Source organism: Tauraco erythrolophus, chromosome 4 (genome assembly GCF_009769465.1).
Source record: "Tauraco erythrolophus isolate bTauEry1 chromosome 4, bTauEry1.pri, whole genome shotgun sequence".
NCBI classification, from domain to species: Eukaryota; Metazoa; Chordata; class Aves; order Musophagiformes; family Musophagidae; genus Tauraco; species Tauraco erythrolophus.
Window position 1 is genome coordinate 10,250,941 of NC_141468.1, and position 21,950 is coordinate 10,272,890.

At 40.7% G+C, this 21,950-nt stretch overlaps 1 protein-coding gene across 1 annotated transcript in view; it reads left to right on the plus strand.

Moving 5' to 3' along the window:
- Nucleotides 1-3,415: 3,415 nt before the first annotated feature.
- SEMA3A (semaphorin 3A) overlaps nt 3,416-21,950 on the plus strand; it is a 169,876-nt gene continuing 151,341 nt past the window's right edge. Inside the window, exons 1-2 of the mRNA XM_086611182.1 lie at nt 3,416-3,437; nt 4,184-4,381. Of these exons, the coding sequence (XP_086467308.1) occupies nt 3,416-3,437; nt 4,184-4,381 (220 nt within the window). The remainder of the gene's footprint in view (nt 3,438-4,183; nt 4,382-21,950) is intronic.

Sequence of the window (21,950 nt, forward strand, 5' to 3'; positions counted from 1 at the left end):
TTTTTCACCGTGTTCTCAGTATGTCCCCACAAAAAGTTTGTAGCATCCCAAATGAGAGTGGCAGTCCGTGACACAAAAGTAAAATGCAGTAGCTGATGTCTGGATCTTCTTCAATGGGATCCTGCTTCTGAAGTCAATGTGTTGTGAAACTGCATCCTGGGTCTCTCACACTCCACATGACAAATGCGCTTATAATTGGGCTCTAGAATGAGCCTCCTTTTGGGCTAATAATGATTCAGTTATTCTAAAGCATGCTACAAGTATCATTATGTATACAACTGGAGTAATTTCAAAGGGACCCTTTGCAGAATTGTAAATATTCTACTTATCAAGCAACTCACCTGCTACAGGAGAAAATAGCAGGGAGTGTATCCGAGTTAAGATTTCACACTTCCTACAGGAGTGTGTTCTCTAGGGAGGTTTTTAGCAATCAGATACAGTTTGAGAGGGTTTCTTTTTCTCTGATTTTAACCAGAAATTGCACATTTAACCCAAGAAATCTCTGCCTCAAAAATTACTGGATTAGTACTGTATATCAAAACCAGATTCTGGTAATTCCTGCATAGTTCTGAGAAGGACCTGATCCCATCAATATAAGCAAGTAATGACTCATCTAAAACACAGGAAACGATTCTGAAAACATAAGTACGTTTTTAAAGCACACTAAAGACTTTCTCAGAGCAGTTAAGCTTTCAAGAGCTGCTAAGTATAAAAATCACAGCAGCAGCAAGAAGATTTGAAGTAATCATGAGTCAAGTAATACTATTTCTGAGTAACGAAAAGCATCAAATGATGCCAACTAGCAAGTGACTGAAAGAGTAATTCTGCATGGATGGTGAACAGTGAAGGCCCAGACACATCCAAGTATAACTTTCTGTAGGATCTATTAATGTGAGGTTGTTGCATGTATTGAAAGGTGGTATAAAAAACTCCAAATCATAATGCCAACACAGCATGAGACCAGAAATGTTAAACAGAGCCCACAAGTGCTTATCTGGGTTTTGAGACATAAAACACTATATAGAATGTCATATAAATGCCACTACAGAAAATAAAAATAAAATCTGCAATAAATATGGGAAACGATGCAGAAGAACTGTTATTCCTTTTGAACTTGCTGAGTAATAATGGAATAATTAATTAAGCTAACAACTGTGGTCTTCTTTTCTTCAGGGGAGAAGGGTATTTTTTGAAGAACTGAGGAAAGTTTGGATTTTACTTTTTCCCCTCTCTCTAAGCTCAGCAGCTAGATTGCTTTCAAAAGACCAAAGAAAAAAGGTGAATAGATCGTCATTTGAAAGTGAGTTGTTGCCCACCCTGAATTCCCAGAGTTGACATTTCTGGCACTTGCCGTAGCATCCTTGGCCAAATCATTCCTTCCAAGCAGAGCCCAGTTTCGCCTTGGCAGAAGCAACATATGGCAATGGGTGGCTTGAGATACAAAGCCTCCTCAAGCACCACTGAAGTGCTGCCATTGCCCCTCTCCTTATAAGGGGGCGTAGCATATGCTATCCTGACTAGCTGATTAGCACTACTTAGAGCTAAATAGCAGGAGGACGACCCACAGGATCAGTTTTTACCCTTCTCTGTGTCTTTAGACTGGCGTATCCCACAGAGGAAGGAGGAATGCGAGTGGTCTCTCACATGAAGGATGCAAAAAGTATCTCCCATCTCTCCTAAAATGATGCTGCATTCTATCTCTCAAAATGCAATCTTGGATAAATTAGTACTCATTGTATTTAATCCATATGTTTTCTGGGCAAAATATATATATTGACTGGGGATTACGATTTGTTTATTGGGTTGCTGTAAAATAGTGTGGAACGTTGCACATTCATTCTATGTGAGAAAGACGGAATTTTAGCTTCGTACTCTCTTTTACTTATAAGAAAAAAAAAGTAGTTGAGCCTTCTTTATGCAACTAGAAGTAAATTGAGTGTAACAACATTATTGTAAAATGATGTGCTTTATAAAGTCCTGAATATGGTTCATCTTTTGTGTTTTGTTTCTAATTGTTTGCTCTATACAAAAGGATAATTCATTAGGCCAATTCTCCAAATAATCTCAAAGTGACATGAATTCCTTTGCAGAGTGAATGTCTGTAGCAAGTAATCCATGGAAAACAGACAGGCGTCTCTTGTCATTTTGGAGCTCTAATCCACTGCCTGGAGCATGAAAATGCACAGGATAACAAGTGTGGGAATGACCAAAAGCAACATTATTTTTGGATTTTATTTTCTTAACAATGCAGCTGATCAATGGAATTGCTGAATCTGGCAGATACAATGCCGCGAGATTAATGAATTAGGCTCAGGAAGCAGAAGAATTTGTTAAAGAGGAGAGGGGAAAAGCCTCTTCTTTTCCACTGGTGTGTGAATATTAAGTAATGAAAGCAGCAGTGGCAGAATTTTAGCCCTTGCTTTACCATCGCATCAAGTCTTGTTCTGCATGAGTCTTTACATTTTAATTAGAACCACACTGACACCCGCATTTTCAACTATGAACTTCAGTTTCAAAGTTAAGACTATTTCCTAGATGCTGGTTTAACAGCTAGGTCTGAATACAGAAAAAAGATGCTGTGTTCTGTAAAATTCAGAGTGTAGTGTGGTCATCATCGGTGGGACTAGATAACTGTTTTTTTTTTAACTCACAGTAAATAACGGTAAAAGGAAGGAAGAGACCCCCACTAAAATACTGTAGACTTTGTCACCATGAAGCACTCACAGACTCTTTTTTTCTGGAAAAGTATAGAACAAAATAGAGAGGGGACATCACACTTCTTTGATGATGCCAATGTTTTGTAAAGGTCGATTGCCAACGTTTCTGTCAATACTGCATTAGGAATGTAATGCAGGGTACATATCTGTGTAAGACATTGCATTCCAAAATGCACATTAAACTGACATTCAGCGCAGCACGGAAAATTTAATAAACCGTCACTCACTAGAAGGGGGTTGTTCAGATGTGTGGGAGGGGAGAGCTTAAGTTTGCTTACATGTTTGTATTTACAGCTCCTTAACATTTAGAAGACCTCTGGGGATTTTGTGTGTCCTATTGTTTAAACAAACAAACAAACCAACCCCATTATCTAGTTTCATTGCGTAAAAAATATAAGATTTTAACAATCATACAGTGCTAGGAATTGGAAGGTTTGGAACGTTTTGAACTTATAAGAACACTTCAGAGAATACTCCAGTGTAATTTATAAGCCCCTCTAGACCTGTACATGTCTTGAACTGATTGTTGAAGTGGGCTTTACTAGGAATTTCTTTTGCTGAACTGGAGTAGTGCAGAAGATGGGGAGGGTGGGAGGGTTGGAGCAACCTTCCCTAACAAGGCTTTAAAAGCAAAGTTATGCTGATGGAAGACTTTGCTACTTGTTTTTAACCGGGAGCAACCCGAAGAGGATTACGATATGGGCAGGAGATGTTATTTATGTGGGTAGCAACGTCGTGGGTTGTGTTGTGCTGTTGTTGTTTTTAAAGGGGGCCGTACATCTTTGGATTGGAACCGTAAAATGAAATTTAAAAAAAAAAACCACAACCCAAACCCAACAACCTGGACAATGACACAAAATAGCTCGTGGAATTTATAGCTCCGCGCCTCCCCCAAGCTCGGTGGAGGTGTCTGCCGCGATGTGTTTCTTTTTCCTTTTCTTTTTTTTTTTTTTTTTTTTGCATGTGCGGTGTGACAGCAGGGGAAAGGGGGGGTGGGGGGGTGGGGGGTGTCGAGCTTTCCTGCGCTCCCATTGTCAGCCGCTCTCGGGAGCGCGGGGAGAACCGGTGTCCCCCCTGCGCCTCCATGTGCGCCGGCAGCGCGGGGCCGCCGCCGCGCCGCGCCCGCCCCTGCCGCCCGGGACCCGCCCGCCGCGCGGGGAGCGGGGCGCCGGCCAGCCCCGGCCCGGCCCGGCCCCGGCCCCGGCCCCGGCCCCTGCCCCCGGCCCGCGCCGCCGCCCGCCGCCGCCGCCCGCATCATGCCGCCCCCCCGCCCGCCCGCCACTCGCGCCCGGGGGCTGCCTCCTTTTCCGGCCCGCGGCGTGTGCGTGAGAGGGGCTTGAAGTTGCCCCGGCGGCGGCGGCGGCGGCGAGGCGGGGGGCCGGGGCGGCTGGCGGCGGCGGCGGGGCGCGGCGGGGCGCGGCGGGGCGCGGAGCCCACCCCCATCACCTGTTACCTCCGCTCCCCAGGTTGCCTGAAGTTCCCCGGCGGCGCCCGGCAGGACGGGGAGCGCCGCGGCTCCGGCTCGCAGGGACCCTACAGTGGCTGCTGCAGCATGGGCTGGCTCAGGGGGATTGCCTTGCTTTCCTTGGGAGTATTACTAGCAGGAAGAGTGAACTGCCAGCATGTGAAGAATAACGTGCCGAGGCTCAAATTATCCTATAAAGGTAAGTCTGTTGTTCTCTCTCGTTCTCGGTTTTCCTCGAAACCTCTCCCCCTTGCCCCGTCGCTCCTTGCCCTCCCCACCTTCCTCCCTGGTTTTCCATGTCTTCCGAAGGGGAAATTGGCATAAGGAGAAATTTCGGGAAAAAAAAAAAAAAAACACAACACAACAAAAAACACTTAAAAAGCCACTCCGCGCTACGGTCGGTACCACGCAGTTAAACACAGACAAAGAAGAGTTAGTTGCGTTTGCGGACAAGGACTCCGGATCGTGCTGATCCGTGGAAGAGTGTTTTTCAGTCTTGTGCTATTCCGTCGGACTTTACTCTTTAAAACCACGAGCCGCGTTTGGCCACCCAGCTCATCTCTCCCGTGCCGGGCATGTCGTGCAGCCACAATACCAGATCTGTTTCAAACAGCATGGAATAGATAAAGATTTGTATTTTCCTTTTTTAGGCATGAAGTGGTTAATTTTCAAGTCATGAATATTCAGTTTGTAGAAATCTGACAATCAGATGCCTAACATAAGCAGTAGATGGTGGGTTTGCCAAGAAACTATAAACTGAAAGGAGCAGATCAGTCCAGAAAAGGAGGAAAAGACTGTTATGCACTAGAAAATACTGCCTATGGATGTTTAATGCAGTGCCATTGATTGGAACTGGGATTGTTTTCCGTGTAGTCTGATGTATTTCATTAGAGATCACAGGGAAGGTGTAACTGAAGAAAGAGAGCTGTGAGATTACGTTTACGTTTGGAATTGTGTAACGCCACTCACGCTGCAATCGTCAGTAATTAACTTTTGTCTAACACTGCCAGTGTTAAAGGAGGACTCTGAAGTAGGCAGAGTCTTTTCCTTATCAGCATAGTTCCTCTCTAAGTACATTTTCAGAAGAATTCACCAAATCTGGAGAATGTTCAACTGGGAAAGAAGTTTAACATTTAAGAGCTGTAGAGCTTTATTTCTAAAAGGGAGACCTACACTTCTGTCTGTAGGTACATGTCTCTCTGAAGAGCTGCCTTCTCATAATTCTCAGATTATTGAAGGCTGAGAGAAGGAGCCGCAGCTACGGTTCTGAAAGAAGGGAGGAAAAGTATCACGCTGCTTCTACAGTGGCAAAAAAAGGGAACATGTGTGTGCATGCCTGGTCATAGATGTCAATCTCAGTTTACAGTATGGTGTCAGTACATCTCTTGCCAGTAGAAATACGTTTTCCAATTTTTTTTCATCTTTCTGCTGCTGCAAACGAGGAGGGGAAAAGTCCTCTCTGATACAAGGCAGACGTCATTTTCGCACTCCAGATGAAAAAAAAAAAAAATTAAACACCTGCAAAACTTGGATGCACTGGATGAAATAAATGCATGTGCACGGTTTTATTAAAGAACACATATATGCATATTTGTGTGTGTTTAAACTTGAAAAGAAATGTATGAAAAGAACAGTTTAGGAGGTTCAGAATCTGTTAATTTGATTTTTCTAAGAAAAGCCGTTTGTATTTAACACAAAATTAATTGTTTTGAATAACAAAGTCTGAAGAAAGCTTCTACCATAGCTACATGCCATGTCAAAAAACTCATTAAAAACCTCTTAATTGCTTCCAAACTTTCACAATCATACTGAAACTCAGATTAGGATATAGAAGCATAAATGCTATAAAAATATCCTGTAAAGGCGTTTAATGGCTAATTAATTATTGTTTATTATTTTTCACCCTTTTAAAGTTTATTGATGGCTCAAGTCTGCTACCCCTGCTCATACTGACTACATTCACAGAAACCGATTTCCAAGGATGGCCAAATCTGGATGATAGTGGGTTTCTTTCTTTTTTTTTTTCTTTTTCCACCCTGCTGGTACTGTGTCCATGTACAGTTTAGCAACATTTTGCTACTCTGCGGATTGGTTGTATTCCAGTTCTGCTCTTGCTGGGACAAAAGGTCTCGTTTTCATTTTATAAATACATTAGACATCAGATTTTAATATACAGTCCATTGTACAGGAGCAAAACAGGAAGCTGAAAGGAACATTGAAACTGTTTTTATAATTGATGGATCATTGTAAAAAAAAAAAAAGAGTTCAAATGCTGAGCAACTCTATTTCCTATCTAGCAAAGAAAGTAAATGCATAGTTAATTCAAAGCAAGTTAAAGTTTGAGGACGTACAGGAATTCACACACTGGCCTTTGATTCATATGTGTACTTAATCACATATTTGACTTAAAACATATGTAACCTGAAAAATCAGATCAGACTACTCACATACTTAATGTTAAGTACCAGTGTAACTGCTTGGCCAGGTCAAGAGGAGCGTGTTGCCTGTGCTGCTGCATTGATCCCTAAGGATGGGGATATCATTATGAGTCAGGGAAAACTAAGCCTTATCAGCTGGTGCTTTTCCAGACAAATTTTGCTTCCAGCACAGTACTCTGTGCACAGATCAATGTTAACACCTTGCGTAGGAGCAGCCCTAAGTGCTGTAGGTATTGAAAATATGTCTTTTAAGCATGGACCGAATACCTTATATGCTAATATGTGTATCTCAGGGTATTCCTCACTGCTATATGATTATGTGATACGACATGATTCATCTCTATTCAGACTGCTTGCAATCAGGAAAAGAAGCTACCTAGTTACTTACTCGCTCTCCTTCTCCATGAAGAGCTGTGGTTGGGTAAAATACTTATGATATTGAACAAAAACACGCAGGGTGAAAAGAATGACCTAAGCGATTTCTCTTTCTGTGGCTGTCATTGTGCTTTCTTTTAACATGCATGCTTGTTTTTTGCCTAAACAAATACCTTGGAGCTAATTGTCAGTGCTTTATTTCAAAAGAAAAGCATGGATGTATTTTAACATCTTGTTTTTCTCGACTAATTAGATGTCAAACATGGTTAAAAGCTCAGGCATTTGCTTTAAAAGTTAGCAAAGTGAGGCATGAAGGGTTAAATCCCTGCCAACCTTGATTTCCTATGGTCACTTGTTTTCAAAGGTCCAGTATTAGCTCTGCCATTTCCCAGGTTGCTGGACAGAAGTTTCAGTGAACTACTTTTCTAACTTCCTTTTAACTTCTTGTCACTCAGTCTTGCAGAAGATTAGAAGCATCCTACGGGGCACGTTAGGGCTAGGAAGAGGAAGAGAAAGTGTAAAAATGCATATATTAAGGCCACATCTGTGGTCCACAAAGGTTCTTTCTGTTTATTGTAAACCAGAGTTCTGGTTATTTGGTTTATATCGCCTTGATTTTAGTGGCATATCAAAGGAAAGAAATTTGATGAGAACACTAGGGAAATCCTTGTCCAGCTGAAACACCTGATCGGTAGCATCAGGGTTTTATTCTGTACATTTTAAAGTTTCCAAGCATTTTTATCTTAGTGCATGGATTGGAAAGGTTTTGCACAGATGATATTTGTCTCCTTATTTCAGTCAAAGGGAATTAATATGATTAAAGGCCTGGTCCAAAGTTCATTGAAGTCAGTAAGTTTTGGATCGAAGCCTAAGTGTGGTAAAACCAGCTATAAAACTGAAAGCTCATTTGAGCCCTTCAGCCTCTGAGCTCCTCTTTTTGTGTCTTCAAAGACTTTGTGTCCTTATTGTATAGTAGCAAGAAATGTCATTGTTGATATGTCAAAAGTAAAGGAATCTTTCCTTAAAGACTGTAGGGAGTTTTGCTGTTGTTTTTTGTTGTTGTTTTTTTTTTTTTTAATCTCATTGGCTTCAATTTCAGTGTTGGTCATAAGTCTCTATATCATGTCAGTAGGTCGCTGATTCTGTTCGGGAAACTTCTATTGAGCACAGAGTTCTCAGAAAGATGATGATCAAGTTGAGTGTGCAAAGTTTAAAACAATAAACATCGCCTTAACTCCAGATGGATTTCTTGTATCGTTTATTGTTTCCTATTTTCTTTTGCTGTCCTCTGTGTGGGGAGGTAAGGGCACAAACAGAGATGGAACCAGCTACAGTAACCTTTAAATATAAACATATAAGCCCAAAGAAAGAGTTTCCTTGATTTACAGTTTTTTCCTAAGGCAACCCCGATTTTTGTCTCCACATGAGTAACTCTTGTGAACCCAACTTTCTCAAATCCATCTGTCGCATCCTATTTGTCTGTTGAAAATTACTAAATGCTGTGTGTTTTGTAAGAGTACATGTGTGGTTCTCCTTTGTTATTGTTGCTCAATTGGACACATATTACTTGAGCATAAGTAACTGGAAAAGCATTGCACACAGATTTAGCTCTATTACTGCCTGGCTCCAATTCAAGCCATATTAAAAATAAGTGTTTTGTTTAAAGTCGCAGCGATAGTGAGAACTACTCCATCCTTGAAGTGCAGTTGATTTACAGTTTTATAGGATGGATTTTTATATGGATAAAACGCTGGCCCTAGTGAAAGCAATAGCAAAACTTCTGTCCGTTTCAATCTGTCCCATGTGCCGTGACGAGGGAGGAATGACACCGCACTGAATTACCTGTGTGTACAGTCGTGTAAATATGATACCTGGTTTGTAGTTTGTTGACCCAGTCTGGTTGTAGTTGATGACCTGCCGGTGGGTTTGATTGTGGTTTTTACTTTCCATCAAACTCTATAACTCACAATTCAATACCTCTACAAATACTGGGAAAGCAGGACAAAGTGGGAGAAGGAAATGGGGAGAGAAATATTGGCAAGAGAGCCTGTCTCTCTAGAGTTGGGACCAGTATTAGAGTTTGTCTCAGATTTCAAGGTATCTACTTAAAAATTTTTTTGCTTAAACTAAGTTGTAAGAGTACTGTCTGAGGGAAAAGCCTCTCTAACATGTCTGAAAAGGAGAGAAAGGCAGCCCAGACTTCGGAAAAAGCCTGTGAATGAAGACATGCTAGTGATGTTTGCAGTCTAGGCATGAGTTTGTGACACTTTTCAGCTTCCACTGTTCCTGATGGCATTTCTGCATGGCTCTGGTCTCTCAGACCTCACTGTTCGGTCAGCGCAGGAGGTCTGGAGGCAGTGAAGATGTCAGATGCAGCCACAGCCTCCTCAGCCTTTTTTTGCCCCAAAATGACGAGTATTTCAGATAATAAGCCCTGTGTGTTGGTCTTTCTGACGTTGGCTGAGTGGGGTCTTCATGAGACCTGAGAACTGTCGGGGGAGATGGTAGGACTACCCTGCCTGCCTTGGACATGGCCCATGGGCTGACAGGAGGGAAGAAGCTGATGAAGGAAGTGCCTAAGCTCAGATCTTGCCTATATAGGGAAATTTTCAGCTAGCTAATGAGTGCCTCAGACAGGCAGCGTAATTGGAACAAGGACGGTGAAAACCTAGCCCAACGTTTTCATTTTGTGTTTCCAACTTTCCCATTTAATTCCAGTGGAAAAAGTGGTTTCTGAATTACAGAGCCTCCCTTTTCTGAGAAGCTGAAGTTCTCTATAATTATTTGTGCTGTATGGTTTGCAAATAATTTAATTATTCATGGAAGGTGCCTTATTGACAGCAATGGAAAATCTACTCGTTTGCTGTGGACAAGGTGTGCAGCACTTACTTTTACTGTTTGTTACAGCATCTTTAAAACTCTGATCTAGTGAGCGATTTAAACATCTGTAGTTTCACCGAGCTCAATGGGTCTACTGATACGTGAATTCTGCCTTAAAATTTACTTCTGCACTTGGAGTTTTTTGATCAGGACTGAAGTACCTATCTGTTTGCCTAGGGTTTATTCAGGTGTGTATTTATTCCGCAAGGTTTAGCAAAAGAATATTTAAAATAAGAAACCCAGTCTTTGCAGGTTGCTACAATGTAAATGAGTTATTTATGATAATTTCTCCTGTGTGTGTCTCTGTATGTACAGAAAGTATTTACATGGAGTTCAATTTGAGAAGGAACCACTAAATGATTTGTGTTTTTAACTCTTTCTTTTTGCTTGGAAGTGTTTTTCAGTTTTTATTTAATGCATTGCTATGTTCTGATCCTTTTAATATGGTTTTGCTTATTCACTGATTCTGCATACAGCCTTTAATGCCGATAGCTGCTACTAGAGAGACGTCTATTTTATTTACTTCCTCTGGCTCATAGGCTTTTTCTGTGGTGTGCATACCTGGAACTTTGCAATGGAAGCACAAGCACTACAAAGTCGCTCCAATATCTTGAACATTTTTGGTATCAGCTGGAGCCTGACTTGACCCTAGTTCAATCTGAAGCAAAATCACAACTTCACCTGAGGCCGTGCCTAAGCGACTGAGAAGAAAACAAATCCTTCTAAGTGGTGTCAATGGTTGTGACATTTTCCAGTTGTTTGAAAGCTAAAAAGGGTAAAATTGTCTTCAGGCTCCCACGTGCTTATTTTTAAGCAAATGTGTGGGGTGGACCCTGGCAGCTCTATTTCAAAATTTTAAATGGAAGTTTAGCTTGTCCTGGTGCTCTCGTTAATTAAGGTTACATGTGAAAGTCGCTGCTGGTGTTGTGCTGGTGCTGGTGGGCGATTCAGCGAATTCCTTCCCTTCCAGGATTAAAGCTGCCTTCAGGAATGTCTGCAAGTTCACGGTCCTCCCACATACAGCCTTCGTATAGGTTAGCTGCTCTCTTCCAGTAACAGCTGTAGATGGTGAGAATAACTGTGGGGATAGTATATTTACTTGACTTTTCCTGTTTTTTTCCAAGTGGGATGGTGCCCAATGTACAAGAGAGAAAAGGACGGCCACAGCTGTTGAGAGCATCGGAAATCTTAAAGAGTGCTGTAGCCTTTCTCCTGCACCACGGGAGATTCTCTGTGGTGTCTTTCTCTTTCGTTTTGACTGACACAGTCAGCCACATTAGGCTCTTTTCACTGTCAGTGGAAGGAGAGGTACCTCCAGAGAGCTTAGTCTTGGGCTAGGCAGGCTGAATGAGACTTTAAAGGGTGCTCATCGCTTTTCAGTGACTGTAAAAGGAATTAAGCTCCTTGTTCATTCATCTACTTTCTTTCTTTCTGGGAAGGTATCAAAAGAAGGTACCAATTAAATGCTAAGGAAGAACCTAGGCTGTTTTCTGAACTTAAAGCACCCTAATTTAAGAAACTGTCTCTGCCTAAATGAGCATTTAAAGTCGTGTAAAAATCTGACTGATTAAACTTAGGTATGCCTTCAGCATCTGTGGTCTTGAGGTCACCTGCGACTCTATCTAAATTCACACCAAACTTTCAGTCAGAGCAAGAAATATACAGTACCACTAAATTCTTCATATTCTTAAAACAATTACCTAACTTACCTCTCACATTTCCCATGTCTCTCCTCCTTAATAATCTCATCCCAAATCCAGTGACACATGCTGGAAGTGACTGTCTGGGGCTGCAGAGCTTTACTAATTTAACAGCTTAATCATTTGGAGCTTTCAATAAGCTGTCCCCTAACCAGCTCTGGTACTTTCTGAATGTTTCTACACTTTAAAAGAGAAATATGTTCAAGACTCAATTTCATATAGCATACTTTGCAAATAAAAATACACATGCAGCTCAGAGGACAGGTGCCTCGACCTTGATTCTCACCTTTTTCAGATGAGCTATTTCAATAGTGAGAGCAGGATGAAACCTGATTTAGGTCTGTTTCTAAAAATTCTGAATGCTCTCATAGTTTAGGGGATTGTTTTCTCACTTTGGGGATTGCAGATTCCCCTTGAGCTCGGCAAATCTACAGCAAGCCCTGAAACGTGTGAGCATTAGTCTACTTTGTGTCACATCTAGTTTTCATCCCTTGCTGTTTGATAGCCAAACACGGTAAAGTCAGAAGTTTTTGCCATTCTTCTAATGTTTTAAAGTTGTTTGACATTTGTATGGCCGCCTGCTTATCTCTCCAGCTGGATGTTGCAGAAACTTTAGAAGTGAGCAGTCAAACACAATTCTCATCTCTTATAAATATTTTCGTGCAAAGTTGGATCTTGCGGGGAACAATCTGAGGAATGAAGTAGTTATTTGCTTTCATCTAACTTGTGGAAGGAGGAAAAAGAAAGCTCTCCTTCACTCTCCACTCTAATGAAGCAAAGCTCATGTTGGTTCTGACGGCCCCTCTTGGCTCCTTTTGAATTTCCAGCCTTGTGTGAGAAAAGGACACAAAAAAGCTCTCTGAGATAATTTAAAGGATTTAGAGCTGCCTTTCAAGGGGGAGGGGTTGGTGGCCTTTTCCAGAAGCAACAGACGATAAATACAGCTCACAAGCATCCAAAAGAGCTGCAGAGAGTGCAGGGTACAACTTTCATCACCAGCTGACGCTGGAGTGGCAATAACTGTCCTTTGCTAGACACAGATCCAGGCAGAGAGTGAGGTCTCTTAAAACGAAGCAGAGATTTCAGGATGTTAATATTACTTTTACTTCCATCATGGATTTCCCAGAGCAACTTTACAACTTTTGCACGAATGCATAATCTGAAACAGTTCTGACTCCTGATGAAGCTCTTTTTCTCAAAACACCACAAGGGTCATATCAGCGATGACGATCCTGTGTTGCTCTGTAGTATCCGTAGGCCAACTTGGTCTCATCTCCATCACACTAGGTCCTGCACAAGGTCTCCGTTGGTAAATGCCAGTTCCTGTAGAGTTATAGGAGGGATAGCAGAAATGATGTCTGCGGATCTGGGAAAGGAAACTGTCTTGCAGATTGCTTTTTTTCTCATATTCCTTCCTACTACAGCAGATGAATGGCTCTATTAAAACCTCTTGTTCTGACAGCTTTGCAGACAGCAATATAAATGTATTCCTGAGCTACCTGCAAATGGTGTAGTTAGGAAATCTCTTTATTTCTAAATTGCTTCTCTTCCAAGATGTGGCAGAGTCCACCCACCAAGATCTGTGTATATTCAGATGTACGGGAGGGTGTGATAGCATTTTGAAAGAGCTCTCGATGGCACTTATCTGAAATGTCCTAAACATTAGCGCAGCAGCATTTGCAGGATGTTGGCTGTGTGGTTATCAGTGTGCAAAACCTCCATCCATCTTGCTGTTCTAAATATGTATCCTCAATCGTTTGTACTCCAGCCATACAAACTGACCTCCAACAAGTAGGCAAGCAAGATTTCATCTCAAGTGAAAAGATTTAGGAATTTGTTAAATTTGAAAGAAAATTCCTCATAGCTCTTTTTAAAAGGGTGTTGTGAAATAAAGCAATAATAATAATAATATTATTATACCTTGAATATTTTGTTTTTCTCTGCAGCCTGGAGTATTGAGATCAAGATTAACATAAATTTCTAATTCTGCTATTTCAGATTTTATTTCCCATCTGTGATGGAGCTGTAAGCTGCTGGGTATTCTACTTCTTTTTTTCTGGCATCCCTTTACAATTTTGTGTCTTTCCTCATTCTTTGAAACCCCAATGGAACTCACACTCTTTACTGAACAACAGTCACACAAATTAAGAAAGTTTTGTTGTCCTCACCTACAAATGGAGGTTGCAGGTTAACAGAAACCCAGCACCACAGCTGATGATACACAGGAAACCTGTCCTGTAATGGGAATCAAACCGTACCGTAAATGTGAAACCCTATTAATTATTTGGCTCTTCTGTGTCAGCTTCTTCACCTGAAAAGTGGTATTAAGTGATCTCAGGAAGAATTGCCTAAGGTCAGAGACTTGCCGTGCTTATTCAGAGCTGTATCCTACTCTCAGAATAATCCCATTAATGTGTATATTCAAAGTTCAGTCAGAACTTATTTTTGATCAACACACAAAGGCCTTACAGGTACTTCAAAGTAATTATAATAATTATTTTCACAGCTGTGTGCGCCTGTGACATGAAACACGTGCCTATTATCCAGAAAGCATATCTATTTTAATTCAATTCGGATATTCCAGATGGTTCTACACAGGAACCCTTCATAACGTTTTTTGGAGTATCTGCCTCTGTTTCACACAAAATACACTGTGAAGGTGATTACAGATGACTCTGGAGAAGAAGAGCCTTTGTGTTTAGTCTTTGCAATACTGTCTACCCAGAGGTGTTTGAGCGCTTTCAAGATCTTGGCCTATTTCTCTGAGTTTAAGCTAATCTTCTCTATTTTTTTTCTAATCATAGCTGATAATCATGTTTTAAAACTAAGAGGGAGTTAAAAAATGTAATCTTGTGCTTATCAGACAAAACTAAAATCCTCACTTTGGGCACTTCCTGCCCTTTTTAGCCAGTCTGAACACACCTTACCAGGTGTCTGGTGTTTAATACTCCTCTGCCCCTACAAGCGTATGTGTTTTCCTTCCCAATAGATTCTGGACACAAAACTTCTATTTCTTCCTGCACACAGCCCTTTTTCTGACTTTCTATAGCCAAAATGCTTCCTAACCTTCTCCAGGATGAGGGCAGCCTTTCGTAGACACTTGGAGAAATATTCAGTAATCAATTCAGTCAGATAGAATTGCTTCTTGTTTGTGACTTGCTCATTGGAAAACTGTTACTTGACAGCCCTGGTTGATCCCAATAATGAGGATTAATGACTATAATAAATTCAGAAGCGAAATTCTCCGTCTCTGTAAGAGTCACATACTCATTCCTAAAAGAAGTAAGACAGCACTTGTTCCCCTTATCTGCCTGGCCTATGTGAAAATAAAATTGGTTGATCATACATTCCACATACCTTAAATGCAGCATTTAAATATTACTTTCAGTGTATTAACTCAAGGAATTTTTTTTCTTTGCTTTTATACTTCCTCATGCCGCTTACATGATGTAGCAGTTGTTTTGAATAACATTCTTTTTCCGTAATAAAGCACTGGTTTTCATGCCATTAATTAAGAAATGCAAGGCAAATACAAGATTTTGTATGGTTTTGGTGTATCTTTGAACTTCAGGCACAAGTTTGTGGTTTGACTTGTTAGACTACGGTGTCTTATTTGACCACTTGCTACATGGTTTTCTGGCAGTTGCGCTGCTACTAGAAGAAATGTGGAGTAAAGAAATTTTTTAATTTGTCTTCAAAGAGAACAGTATCAAGTCTCATGTGTGTTATTATTCTATATTAGAAATTTGAAGCTATCACCAATTATTCTGGTGTAAATCAAGTGTAACTTCATTAAATGACTGTGACTGCAGTGATGCATGTGAGAAGGGAATTAGACCACCGATACTGCTAATTGTCATTGCACCAAAGGGACTGAGGATGAGACCGAGCAATGCAACTTTTAGTTTTTGAACACAATTTCCATAGCTGAGACCGCAAACAGCTTTTCAGAGGACATTTCTCATAAATGCCATTCTCTTAAAAACTTTTTGTGTCAGCATGTAGGAATATGACAAACGCTGAATTTTGCTTCACTCTAGGTTCATCCCCATTACTATGCATAGAAACTATTTTACCTTATGCCAGACATATGGAAGTGATCAATGTATGTAAATTACTTGAGAAGAGGTGAAATACAGCTTTTGAGACTCGGAAATGTGTGCTTGTTTCTGGTTATAAGACACTGAAACCACACCAGAAAAGCAGAACTTTAGGTCTTAAGACAAGTTTTCCTTTAAAATAACAACTGGTGAGTGGGTAGAATAGCAATGAGTTTTGATAATCACCATGAAAGCACAATATTGTCCTGAGCTGAACCATTCAGTCAGGTCTTTCAGACACCAGGGTTTAAGATGCAGTTGCTTGCGTGCTGAGGGCCAGCCCGTGAACCTGTTCTGCTCAGAGGTGAAGTGTTCTGGGACCTCCTTATGAGTGAGTACATACCACGGGCGAGTGCTCAGTAGTAGAAGTCAAGTTTCTTCAAACACAGCGTGTCCACCGTATAATGATTTGAACCCACTCTAAAAATCAAGTTTTTTTTAAGGGCTTGAGGTATTTTATTGGATTCTGAGCAACCAAGAGAGGAAAAAGCAAGAGCTTAAGTCAGCTCTGCCTTTCAAATAGTTTGTAAAACTACTGTCCCCCAGCTGATCTCTAAGAAATCAATACTTATTTTATGACCAAAATGCACTCACTGTGCTCCCAAAATTTTCCATTGCAAGAAAGTTGGATTTTATTTTTTTTTTCATATTCAGCATTGCAGAGTGAGAAACTAATCTAGAGTCTGGCAGGGCTTTATTCTAAGACATTGTCATATCTTTCATTCTGAGTTGAAAAATGGACAGATCACTGGGTTTCATAAGTGTATGGAGAAGCTGTCAAAGCTCCTATTTGCATGTGAATGGTCAGCTGAGGTAGGAAGGGAGATATGTAAATAATTCTCTAGCTAGCTCCTGGCAAAGATCATTGCATTTCAAAGTGCTGTGAAAAGCAGCACTATAAAACTTTAACCTATTCACAGGTATGGAAACTCCCATGCCTTAAATGGATCTGCTGTAATAATCACCACTTGGGGAAAAATGAATCTTAAAAAGCAATATCAGGTCTTCCACTACCATATATTTTCTGCTTCTTTTAATATTTCAAATAAAGTAAGTTAAAAAAACACCCTCCCTCCCCCCACAGGAAAAAAAGAAAAAAAAAAGAAAGTAAAAAAAAAAGAAAAGGAAAAAAAAGAACAAGATCTAAGCACATGTGGACCTTCATTTAAAGTCTGGCAGACAAGTGTGATAGGGGTGGTAGAAATGTAAAGGATTTTAGTATTATTCTGAATTGTGTCAGTATCTGACCCAGGAGGCACCCTAAATAATCATTACTTTAATCTTCCTTACAAACTGCTGAGCATTTCTGCTCCACTGTCGTACGTCAGTGCATGCTCAACTAGGTAGAACGATTGAATGTTTTAGTTTAAAACTACATGTATCCTTCAAAAGATACAGTTCTTAATGCATCCAAAAAGATGAAAAAGTGAAAGTAAACAGTAGAAAAATGAGGAACGCAGAGTAAAATAAAAATCTTAATAGGCTCTGAGCCAGACAGTTTTCTACATGTTTTATTGTACCTCGTGTCTGCTTAGATAGAATTGGCATGTGTATATATGGAGAGAGAAAGATTTACTAAGCCATTTATGCCTGAAACAGCTCCAAAACCTGTGATTAGGCAGGCTCAAGGACTAGAAAATGTTTCCAAAGTAAAGTTCACCTCCAAAGGTGATGTGGATTGTGTACCTACCCCTTAATCATGAGATAACGTGGGACTGTTGCTGTAGTTTTCCAGTATCATTTCCCTCGACATTGTTTTGTAGTTTCCACCTACTTACCTCAAAATACCAGAATGTTTCTCATTCAAGCTCTGTAGTTCAGTAAATGGCTTTTGTCACCCCTGTAATCATTTGCAGCACACGTTTTCTTCCTCAAAAAGCTTCTGCGCACTAATTTGATCTGGTTACTTTGTGCAGAAAAGAGCTCACAGAGACAAAGTTACATGCAATTTCATTCACTGAATTTATAAAGGGCAATTATTCAAAGGCTCTGGGATTTGCTCAATCACACTAATATTCCTGTAATGAAATGTGATTTGTCTTGGTGTTTACCAGGAGATTAAAAACGAAAAAGAGGACTGATCTTACAAACTCCTGCTCACATGAGTAGTCCCACTGATTTCAATGTACATGGCACTTGTGGTGTGAAGTGCCCTTTTGGGAGGTTATACAAGTTTTTCTTCACTTCTGAAATAATAAAGCAACAAAACTAAGCAATTGTGAAGATCATTTGAAATTGTTGAGCTTTTCCAGATAATGGGAAGAAATGAGGCAAAACCAGTTCAAAATATTGTTCTGTTCCCAAATGAAAGTTTTCATTCAATACCAAGCTTTCTTGATCTTGCTTATCTCGTGGCTCCACTGTGTCCACTTGCTTATCCCACTGGCTCCACTGAAATACCACAAGAAGAGCGTTCATTGCCTCGTTGTGGTCCATTGCATCCTTGTGTCCAGTGGGATACAATGTCAACTGAAGTCATCTATGAAAGACCCTCACTCCTTGAGTCTTTTTAAGTATGTGTACCAATATAAAATTTGATCAGATATTTTTGGGTGCCCAAGCAAGTTTAAACTGAGGTTTTGAGCAAAAGAAATGTCATCTCTTATCCAAACCCTCTCCCATTTTCCTAGTTAACAGATCTTTCCATCAAAACCTTCTGTGCAGAAGTCCCTCTGTGTTAATGTATCATAGAGCACACACAAGACACAAGTCAGATGTGAAGCAGTTCCACTGCTCCAAGCGCACTAACTTTAGATAAGTCATGCTGCACTGTTGGAATAGGGTTTCCGTTACGCAGTTGTTCTGTTTCAGTAGCCATTCCCATATCTATCAAAAAAGGGCACAGCATTGTGGAAGCTTCTATCCCTTACTGGAGTATTACTAACTTACTGTAGCTATGGCTCCAGGCACTTTGAGTGAAAGTTGCTACTGCCTTCTTCTCACATGAGCTCATCGGAGGGGGCCCAGGAGATCTCCCCTCAGCAGGAGACTCCAGAGCTGCTTTCCTGCCACTCCAAATAGCTGCTAAGGCTAGCAGGAAAGCAAGGAATCCCTGCTCCTTTTCAAACATCAGTCTGACAAAGTGGGACAGTGAGCACGGGGCCATGTGCTCCCTCGCCCCAGACATCTTGTCAATGGGCTCTCAGTGCTCTTTGCAAAACAGCACGAGGAGTCTCAAATTGCAGCCCCTCAGATGTAGCCATTTGTGCAGACACTTCTATTATCCAGAAATTTATTGTGGCCTATGTCACACGTTAAGAAAATGCAGAAAGTCTCAAATGAGGTAGAGGTTGGTGGGGCAATAAAATTTTTCACATTTTATGATAGTTATACATTTAAAGAAGGAAGCAAAAAGAATGTTTTCGATTAAAAATAGGAGCAGAAACCATTTGTGGCATAAAATCCAATAGGAAACACATTTGCACTACTTCTGATTTCTGGTGCAGTTGGCTGTGAAGTCCTTCAGTAGGCTGTGAGGGGCATCGATTTAAATAATTGGTGCTGTAACTTAAACTATGTTAGCAATCAGAGAGCAACCCACAGAGTAACTTCTGAGTAAACAAGTCTATGATGTCTTGGAACAGGGGCATCCTAATGCCAAGGATGATGTTGAAAGGTAGAAATTGCATTATATTTTAAGATATATACAACAGATTCATATATGAAGAAGGCTGCTTGCTGTAAGAAAGTCTCTGAGCCTGTTCAAGGGATGTGTCTTGTGTAAGAAAGTCTCTGAGCCTGTGTCAAAGGACACACAGACATCAGACATCTACAGAAAATTGCCTGCTAGTGGCAGGGTACCTGGGTGTAACTGCAAACCAGGAAACTCCTTCCCCTGCTTTGTCCTACTGAGACCAGGAGCTCTCTCCCAGCTGACTACTCTTCCAAAGGGATTTTTGTGTCTGGCTGAGCTCAGCATATCCCTCTGCAAAGCTGAGCTGAAGGAAGAAACTTCCTAAAGTCTCTGGATTCTGAAAGTATCCTTAGATGCATGCATGCATTTACCTACATAATGTATACAAATACGAAGCTATTTACGCACCCATACTTGGACCAAATCCATTAACAGTGCAAAATTATGCCACACCCTGTTGCAAGCTATTTTTAGCTGTTCCTCAATGTAAATGTCTAATTCAAAATTAAGTTTCAAAGTAATGAATGATGTGTTTTGTGTTTCGGTGGGTATAAACGTTTGCGTGGCATAGTAGATGATTTAAGCATGAAAGGTCTTGCATTCCTAAATCTGTTACAGAGCGTGGGTGGGAGGTGGATCTTTTCTCCTTCGTTCATACCAGGAAGCAAAGAATGAATGAATATTTGTCATGCTGTTTCATCAAGACAGCGTTAACACTAATTGAAGATACACGTGTACGTTGTGGAGAGAATGACAGCTTGCTTACGGTAAAAATTTCTGAAAACCAGGACAATGTCTTTAAGTATTTGTACAGTGTTGATATTGAAACTACCCAACACATGAGTCTTCTGCAGTAGTCAGTTAATTAGGCCAGATATGGAAGAGATCAAATGATATTTAAAAAAACCCCGAAACAACAGAAAACCCAAACCCAACCCAAAGCAAACCAAACTAAAAAACCCCACACCAAAAACCCAGCACAATTTTCTTCAGCTCTGACATAAGGACTATCAGGAACTATTGTCTTCTCCTGTTCTCATGTTCTTTCCTTAATCATCCATGACTGGTCACCAGCAGTCACTGCATTGAACTGACTTTTGGTCTGGCTGGATATTGCTCTTCTTGCATTTCCATCTCCAACATCAGCCTGGAGATTTCTCTGTCAGTGTCAGGATTCATGCTCAGTCTTGCTCCTGAGGACAAGATGATTCCCGTATGTACCTGCTATGGAACAGTTATAAGAAAGAAATAAGAAATAAAGAAGAAGAAATAATAAGAAGTAGTAAAGAGTTGGGGTTTTTTTTTAGCAGTGTCCCTGTATCTTGAACTGGAAATGTAGTGGAATTTTATCCTTACGTGCATTTAAAAAAAAAACAGTACAAAATAAACAAAAAGAAAAATCCCCAACAACAACAAAAAACCCAAACAGAGCTATTTCTAATAAAAACATTACTCATACTAGTATCATAACCCTGACTTTACATTTATTGGCATAAACGCAAACTTATAAAGCTGTGTGGATGTTTGCCATATGCAAATCCATCCATCCATAAATCAGCGTACAGACTGGAGACTGCACAGCTGAAGTGACTGTAATGGTAAATGAAACCTTTCACCACCAGGTCAAATGCAGTTCAGCATATGTGGTAACTGAAAAAGCACTATCCTACAGGAACTGATCTGTGGCGTGCGTGAAACGAGTGACTGACCAGTTCGCACTGTTCACCCCCACCGTTGGCACCCCAGCTTCGAGCTGGTGAAGAGGTTAGAGCTGAGCTGTGATGGCAAAGCTCTGAAGCAACCTGGCTGATGACCATTCCCTCTAAGTCATGCATAAACAGAGAATTTGCCTTATGGGACTGTCTGGTAGTGTATTACAAGGATTAGGCAGGCGTTTTCCATCAAAATGAATTGTCAATGAAAAGGGAAGTTTCCATTTAATCAAAATTTTCCATCAGTTCTATCCAAATGAAAACATTACTTTGGATTGTTGTGCTGATGTAAGGCACACGGTACTGTGTTCATCTGACATTAACCTCTGTGTGTGCAGGGTAACAGCAAGGTTTATAAGAGCTTCATGGGGTTTTGCTGCTTTCTTCCCCATTCTTTCCTGCTCAGGACCATAACTCCCATTAACATTTTCGAGAGTGCCTCAGAAATCAGCACAAGGCTTGTATGATAGCAGGACAGCATACATAGCATAAACATACCATAAAACATATAGCCCAGTCTCAAATCCTGGCCAACAGGTCCGAATCAGGGATGAGGCATGTTTATCCTTTGTACGAGATACAGTTCAGTGTCAGAGGATGCCATGTAAGACAGGACACGCTCAGAAGCATTTCCAGGCTTCTTGATTTGGTGTTATGACTTGGCTATGTCTGAGCAGTGGAGTATATGCACTGTTTTTCCCCATTAAAGCCAAAGAAAGCTGGACAGCCAGACCAGAACAAGCGTAGATAAAATGATCAAAAGCAAAAGTTATACATTCCTGGATTTCGTTTTTTTCTAAGTTGTCACTCTGTGAAAAGTTCAGCATTTTGACTGTTTGTCTTAATTTGAAAACAGATGTTGGAATATTGTAATTTCCCTTGGGACAAAAAAAAAATTCCTTGCTTTTCTCAGCTCTACTTAGTCCTGC